Below are 8,092 nucleotides of genomic sequence, written 5' to 3'. Positions count from 1 at the left end.
TATGATTACTTTCTTAGGACAAATTCAAAGCAATAGAAGTTAGGTCCTAGAATATGAAAAATAGACAGCATTTCAACTTATTGTGAATAGAAGCACAAAAATGGATGCCATTATTTACTCTCTCATTCAGTGTGAAAATGCCTACATCTGCAATAAAATTATCATAAGTAAACATTTGTTTGCCTATTTGGTAGCAATATCTTGTCATTTTTATTGTTTCTTTTTAGAGTTGTCTTATTGCCTCCTAGTAAAGCTAAATAATGTTTATTCTCCAAATAGATTTATTTGGGCATCCTATTTATATGGGTACCCTACTTATGTCCTCTGCAGAATTTTTAGGGTATGATACCCCCATTTTACTTTTTAGGAGCCCCTAATTATCAACTATTAACCAGTATGGTCTTTGATTATAAGAAGACTCCCTCTGTACAGCCCAGATGAAACAAAGTCTATGATGTTTATCAAGAAGTAGTGGAGACCATGATTTCATGGGAATCCCAAAATGAAGATTCCAGGGCCAAATGCACAGAGATTTTATCTCAGTGTGTTTGCACGTGTATGTGTGTATATGGAGAGATATGTGTTAGAATTTTACATTTTTTTTAAGAGATGAGGTGTTGCTATGTTGCCCAGGCTGAAATGCAGTGGCTATTCACAGGCATGATCATCGCACACTACAGCCTCAAACTCCTGGGCTCAAGTGATCCTTCTGCCTCAGCCTCCCCAGTAGCTGGAACTGCAGGTGTGCACCAGCATGCCTGGCTAGAATTTTGCATTTTAGAAGCACTCCAGATGATTATAATGTAAGGAGATGACTTTTTGAGAGGGGCCAGCTATTTAACATTTGAATAATTTTATAGACTGAATTTGGGGAATAATCCCTTTCTTACTGGGCTCCTTTTAAAAATATAGTTTCTAGAGGAGTTATTACCAACTTAATGTAATCAGAAGTAAAACTGGGCACTATAATTCTAACTAAGTACACATTTATTAAATACCCACTGTATGTTAATTTATTAAATGCCCACTGTATGTTAATAAGATTAATAGATTAATAGAAGTATAATAAAAAATATGTCGTCTTTACTTTGAGATGCAAAATGTAAAAAATCCTGTTTAGAAATAATGCTTACATTTCTATACATTTACATATATATGCTTTGTAAGACTAATATATATACTAATGTATATTAAGACTACATATTAATATATATACTTATATATGTAATGTAGACATTTATATATTATATATACTTACATATAATATGTAATATAGACATTTATATATACTAATATATATTAAGACTATATATATGCTTATATATTAGTCTTACAAAGCATATATATTAAGCTTTATATATGTATTAGTATACATGTCTTACAAAGCATATATATTTATATATGTATATGCACATATATATTTATATATGTATATGCACATATATATTTATATATGTATATGCACATATATATTTATATATGTATATGCACATACACATTTATGTGCATGTATACACACACACACACACACACACATCTTAGTCTTATGAAGCATTTTTGCATGTTTCTGGGGAGAAAAAATGAAAAGCAGGGATTTGGTTTTAGATTTGTTTCCTATATCACACTGTGCAATTTACACATCTCCCAAGACTATTCTGAACACACTAAGTCAGGCCTGCCAGGAGCCTTCAGGAAGAGATTATCTCACAAGAGGACAAAGCCTCATTCCTTAGATTTAGAGCAGCAACTCTGAATACAGCATGATGCCTTTGACTTAAATTTATACCCTAGTCCAAATCCCAAGTGGACTCATCACATCTGACTCCTATGGAGAGGAAGGGTCTTGTGATTGAAAACAGATGGGGCTGTTTTACTAAGGGCTCTGAAAGACATTGTGGCCCAAGCAACCCTAGAGAAGTCCCACCTGTGTTAAATGTCACTATAAAGCACAGGAAGCTTTAGACGACAAGAGTCAGAGTTCAACCCACTGACGACTCCAGGGAATTCGGTTGGGTTTTGGCCCTGAATGACTGCAGTGCATCAGCAGCAGTGGGGCCAGCAGAGAGCACAGGGCCCAGCAGAAGAGGCAGCAGTGTTGGGCAGGTGTGGCAGGACCCAGGGGAGGAGACAGGGCTCAATAACAGAGGACTGATAGGGAAGCCCCCACCTCTGCCTACTGGACTTGTTCCGGAGTACAAGTTGAATCATGCTAGGCCCTCTCTGAAGTTATTGGTGTATTCTATAGTGGGTTGGGATTCTGTATGCACAGTGGGGAACAAGATCCCAATGAGCACAGCTGGTTACTGCCTCATTTCCTTCCCACAGCAGCCCTGTGAGGCAAATATTTTCCCTATGAAAAGACTGAGTCTTAAACGTGTGTATCTGTAATAATTACCAGTTTATTCCTCTGGCTAAGAGATCCAGAGGTAATTGGAGGTTTACATTTCATTTTTACGCTTCTGTTATTGAGAGTTTATTAAGTGTTTCATTGCCTTCCAAAGGCGATTGACAAGTTCTTTTACTGTGTCTACTTTAGGGTTTTTTGTGACACAAGTAATATACACACGTAAACATATATTCATTTTTTGGCAAGTGAGAAGATGCAGATAGGCAAAAAGAAAAAAAAAGAGATCACACAGAGATTCACTGTTAACCTTTGGTGTATAATAAAATCAGACACTTTCCTTTGCATTATGTCACATAGAAATGTACAAATAAAGTGTACATATATACACACATATATGTATACACTGTTTTGCAACTCGTTATTTTCACTTTGCAATATACAATGAGCATTTTTCCATGCAAATGAATGAGACCTCTTATTAAATGAATAAGATTGGGTCAAAAGATGAGATGTTGACAAGAGTCATATGTAAATCTCAGCAACATCGAATGACTGGAGTAAAACGATAGCAAATATTTATCAAGAAAGTGCAGACAAACAGAAAGCAGTGGCAACATTAATAACAGAAAATAACTGAATTGTCAGAAAAATTAATTAAATGGGATAAGGACGGTCCCGAGAATGCCTATGGTTAGAATGCAGAGCCCTAAATTTCTTTCTCAGACCCCTTATCTCTTCCAAACACCTTTCCATCTCATCTCCCTCCCTTGTCATTTCTTCATCTTTAAAATGCCTATAGTCTATGTCCTCTTTAAATTCTTCGAGAGACTGAAGCAGCCTCTGTCTAAAATTCCCTTCTGTTTGCTGGCGTTCAAATTCTCCATACGGGCGTTTTTCCTCCCTCTTTGGCACGCTGCACTTTGGCTTTCCTTCGTTTTCTTTGCAGGGTTTTTGCATGATGTTGTTGTTGTTTCCTGCTTAACTCTAGGGAGAAAATGTAAAGACAAATTGCTTCATTACTTTTGAATCACTATTGTCAGTTTCTCTCTGAGGCAAGATACTTTCCCATCTCTGCCCCACAGGTCCAGACCTCATAAGTCTGCGGCAGTTCCCTCTACCCTCTCATCTCCCCCTTTTCTCCCCTCCCACCTCAGGAACCCACCGTTTCCCCAGCAGACAAGGCTAAGGGCCTCTCCAATAGGCAGGAGAGGCGGAGCAGAAAAGGAGATGGACTGCGAAGCCACAAATTTCGCCTAGCTTTTGCCCCTTCCCGACTCCTATCCTCAGAGATCTCAGTCTAAGTGCCTCTCTCATACTGACCTGTGCGGGGTAGTTTCCTGCTCTTTTTCTTTCCCCCAGATGTCTGTGAACACAGACCCTGGGACCTGCAAACAAAAAGGAAGGGGCAGGGAGGAAGGAGCTATCTGTGGATCAACCAGCTCCAGAGACAAGACAGACGTTATTATTTTGAACCTGGGATTCTCATCATCACCGTCATCGCCCCCCGGATTTCTACCTCCTGGCCCCTCCTTCCTGTCTGTATCCTTTCCTTCAGGATTTCCGTTTCCACTCCCCACTCCTCACCCTCAGGCCTGGGCCTTGCAAGGCCCGCGTCTCCCTCCTTCGCCCCGTCCCGCGCCCCACCCCACCACCACAGGCCGGCATTGAGTGAGGTGAACTATTTTCAAATGATCTCTAAATTTCTGTTGTCTCCATCCCGGGATTTCAGCCTTTCTCCACACACCAACCCATACCCCAGGCCTAAAATTTTCTCTTAACAAAATTGGAGAAAGATGAGGAGAAGGATAAAAAGAAAACATGCCAGGGTGAGAGAAGCCGATTATTTCAAAGCTATCACTAAATCTCTAAGTGTCTCTCAAAAGATTTCGACCTACCCCCTTGCTTCCCCCTGCAAAAGATACAATTATCTCCGACGATTTTGCAGCGGTTTTGGGAAAGCAAGTCTGGACCTATTCCAGTCATTAGATTCACCCACTACTGACCCAGGGGTCCAGTGGTTCCTTCACTCCAACCTGCTGGGATTTAAGGAATTTACCTCTTCCTTCCCTTGGCCACAAGCACGCACGGCACGCTTGTCTGCAGGGCAGTAAGGAGCTGGTACCCAGAGGAGAAAGAAGCCCGGGAATATAAGGACTTCGGTTCACGTCAGCTCCTGATCACGTGAGGATTATGTCATCCCCCATCTCTGGTCCCCACTTTCCCCTCCCACCAGCAGCGCTGCAGAAGTGGACCGGCTTACCAACCTCCCACCCCCCACCACACCAGGCCCTGTCACTCATTTTTGTCTTTGCTAATTCCAGAGGTCAAAAGTGGCCCCTTCTCCCTGTGGTCAGAATTTGCCTTTCTCTGATTACCAGGGAGGGGCTGCATTTTCCCAAAGTTATATTAACCATTGTTACTTTTTTTGTGGTTGTGCTGAGAGGGAGGATTACTTATCCTTTTCTAAGCTACAAGAAAAGAAAAGTGGCAGTCTCCTCCATCCAATCTCCCCTCAGCCACTAATAGCCATCATTTCCCTTGAAGTCCAATCCTTGAAACCAGATTGGAGGGAATGGGGTGAATTAGGAAAGGAGGTAATGATTTGGATTGTGCTTCTTACTTTTGTTTTGATAATTTCTTATTCTTTTCCAATTTTTCCATAAACTTATTATATACTTTTAATAATCAGAAATATGATAAAGATATGTACATTTGGTAAAAGATTCCAGATAGGAGGATAAAAAGGCCAGCCACCTGTTTCTGCTGCTGAAGTCATAATATAAATATAGACCCTTTGGGCAGACATATTTTTTGAAGTTTAAGATGTACAGGTCAGTTGGAACCTACTCTTTTGAGGGGCTCCTGGGCATGTGAGGTCCTTCCATTAGGTGAGTCACTGAGACCATAATCCTACAGCACCTTGCCCTTAGATTTCCAGATCGCAACTGTAAGTCACAAATTTTAACTAGTTTGAGCTCAGTATCATGCCCTCTTTCTTCCAGTTTATACCATACACATAACCCTTTTTTCTTCAATACTGTACCCCTAATATCCCAACTTTTTTCAACACTCTCATTCAGAAAAGAATAGTTTTTCATTTTCCCTAGACATCTCCATCCTATTTATGTTTTCCATGACCTTATTTAGCCATACTGATGTATTGAAAGCTACTTGTAGTACTAACAAAAATTAGTCACATTTAGCCACCCAACACACTAAACTTTTTGTTGCTAAGGATTTGGGTACTTGTCTAAGTAGATTTGCTCTTGATTTGTTAGCTTGAAATATATGCAATAGAAAGGGAGATGTGTAAACTTCTCATAAGTTGTTTTTAGGAAGATTGCAGCTCATTATGAATATAAAGTTACCACTAATCAGTTTGATATAAATGACTCCAGAAAAAAGTTCAGTGGTCAGAAAAAAGTCTTAAAAACAGTAGAGCATCATTGTCACAGTTATTAAGGAATGATTAGTTGTGATAGAGGCAAAAAATTCGTTTGTGGGGAGAAAAATTCCTGAATCCTCTGTGAACAGCTTTTCATGCAGATGGTTAGACTCAGAGTTATAAAATGGCTGAAGGATTCGGGTGTTGAAGACTTTGCATATTAGTAAGAAGAATGGCATTGGACAAATCCTAGTTTGAATTAATTGTACTTACTTAGCTTTTGTATAAACTTGAATGTAAAACTTGGATACTGCAACTTCTCTGTGCTTCATCTATAAAATGAGGCTAATAGTTTGAAGTATCTCACAGAGTTTTCAGGACTAAATTACATATTTAATATGTGTAAAACATTTAATACATGACTGACAAGTACCAAGGGCAGGCCTGAAGCCTAAATATGTGGGGGCAGGTCTGGCACCAGGGATGAGGGAGGCGGGTGAGGCTGAAGCCTGCAGCCCAGGGGGTCAGTTTGGCAGTGGGGCAGGCCTAGACACTGAGTTTTTAGAGCAGGCCTGGAGCCTGGGGCTGTGGGATCCAGACTAGTGCTAAAGCAGGCCTGGAGGCTCAGTCTGCAGGTACTGGCCTAGAGTCTGGGACCATGGGGGCGTGTCCAGTGCTGGGTATTACTGGGATGGGCCTAGTGTTGGGATCCAAGAAAAAGTCTGGTGTTCACTTCCTTCTCCTTCCCCCAAGTGGATGGTACCTACAAGCTGTGCAGCCTGGGGTTCAGGAAGGGGTGATGTGGGTAATGTAAAACTTTCCTTCCTATCCTTTTCAATGTGTTTTTTTCTTATTTCTGTTCTATACCCAGGTGCTGTAATCTGCCAACTGGTTTCCTTAGCTCTTGTGAAATTATTTTTGTGCCCAGATAGTTGTTCAGATTATGTTTCTGTGGGAGGATGAGTGCAGGAAAGTCCTGTTCTGCCATTTTGCTGACATCTAGCTCCTCACATCTCAATTAATTTTTAATAAGGCACGAAAAAAGGGTAAAAAGGAACAATAAAAAGATGGGACATCTGCAAGCAAATAGCAAAATACTAGTTTTAAATCCAATTGTATTAATCATTACATCAAACATTAATTGCCTAAGCATGCCAGCTAAAAAAGAAGAGTGTAGTGGTTGACTTTGGGTGTCAGCTTGACTAGATTAAGGGTTACTCAGATAGCTGTTAAAGCATTATTTATTCTCAGTGCTTCAGTGGGCACTGAGCCAGTCTCTCTTCTGCTCAAAGGGAAACCTAGGTGATTTTGCTTTTGATTAAAATGATTGGGCTTCCTCAGGTGTGTCTGTGAGGGTATTTCCAGAGGAGATTTACATGTGAATTGGTGGATTGAGTGGGGGAAGAGGGCAGCCTCAATGTGAGTGGGCACCATCTAACCGGCTGAAGGACCAATGGAACAACAAGGTGGAGGAAAGGTGAATTTTCACCATTTCTCTACTGGAGTTAGGAAAATCTTCTTCTGCTGCCCGTGGACATCATAACTCCAGGTTCTCTGGCCTTTGAACTCCAGGAACTACACCAGCAGCCACCCCCCACAACCCTCACCATACACCCAACCTGGGGCTCTCAGACCTTTGGCCTCAGACTGATAATTACACCATTGAATTCCATGGTTCTGAGGTCTTTGGAATTGGATTGAGCCACACTATCAGCCTTCCTCACTCTCCAGCTTGCAGACAGACTATTGTAGGACTTCTCAGCCTCCATAATTAAGTGAGCCAATTCCCCTAATAAATCCCTTTTCATATATTTCTTTATGTATTCTACCAGTTCTGTCTTTCTGAGGAACACTGACTAAAACAGAGAGATTGACAGATTGGGTAAAAATGCCAAACCACTTGTTTGCTTTTTATAAGAAACAGGCTTTTCTTTTTTTTTTTTAACTTTTATTTTAGGTTCATGAGTACACATACAGGTTTTTTTGTTTGTTTGTTTTTTGTTTTGAGACGGAGTCTCGCTCTGCTGCCCAGGCTGGAGTGCAATGGCAAGATCTCAGCTCACTGCAAGCTCCGCCCCTCCCGGGTTCACGCCATTCTCCTGCCTCAGCCCCTCGAGTAGCTGGGACTACAGGCTCCCGCCACCACGCCCAGCTAATTTTTTGTATTTTTAGTAGAGACGGGGCTTCACCGTGTTAGCCAGGATGGTCTCTATCTCTTGACCTCATGATCCGCCCGCCTCGGCCTCCCAAAGTGCTGGGATTACAGGCGTGAGCCACCGCACCCAGCCACATACAGGGTTTTTATATAGGTAAATTGCATGTCATGGGGGTTTGGTGTATAGATTGTTTTGTCGCCCAGG

The 8,092-nt window shown here is 41.2% G+C and overlaps 1 protein-coding gene across 2 annotated transcripts; it reads right to left on the bottom strand.

The window, feature by feature from the left end:
- Positions 1 to 2,379: 2,379 nt before the first annotated feature.
- Positions 2,380 to 4,512, bottom strand: TCEAL7 (transcription elongation factor A like 7). Of its 2 annotated transcripts, none has more exons than XM_019019704.3 (3): positions 4,404 to 4,512; positions 3,668 to 3,732; positions 2,380 to 3,331 (listed from the first exon to the last, which is right to left on the bottom strand). In XM_019019704.3, exon 3 carries the CDS (start codon positions 3,302 to 3,304, stop codon positions 3,002 to 3,004), a length of 303 nt encoding a protein of 100 aa, XP_018875249.1. In that variant the 5' UTR covers positions 3,305 to 3,331; positions 3,668 to 3,732; positions 4,404 to 4,512; the 3' UTR covers positions 2,380 to 3,001. The 2 variants fall into 2 exon arrangements, with proteins under 2 accessions (XP_018875249.1, XP_004064628.1); XM_004064580.4 differs by having other exon boundaries at positions 3,668 to 3,786; positions 4,404 to 4,511.
- Positions 4,513 to 8,092: the final 3,580 nt, after the last annotated feature.

This window comes from Gorilla gorilla, chromosome X (genome assembly GCF_029281585.2).
Source record: "Gorilla gorilla gorilla isolate KB3781 chromosome X, NHGRI_mGorGor1-v2.1_pri, whole genome shotgun sequence".
NCBI lineage: Eukaryota > Metazoa > Chordata > Mammalia > Primates > Hominidae > Gorilla > Gorilla gorilla.
This window is presented reverse-complemented; position numbering and strand designations above follow the sequence as displayed.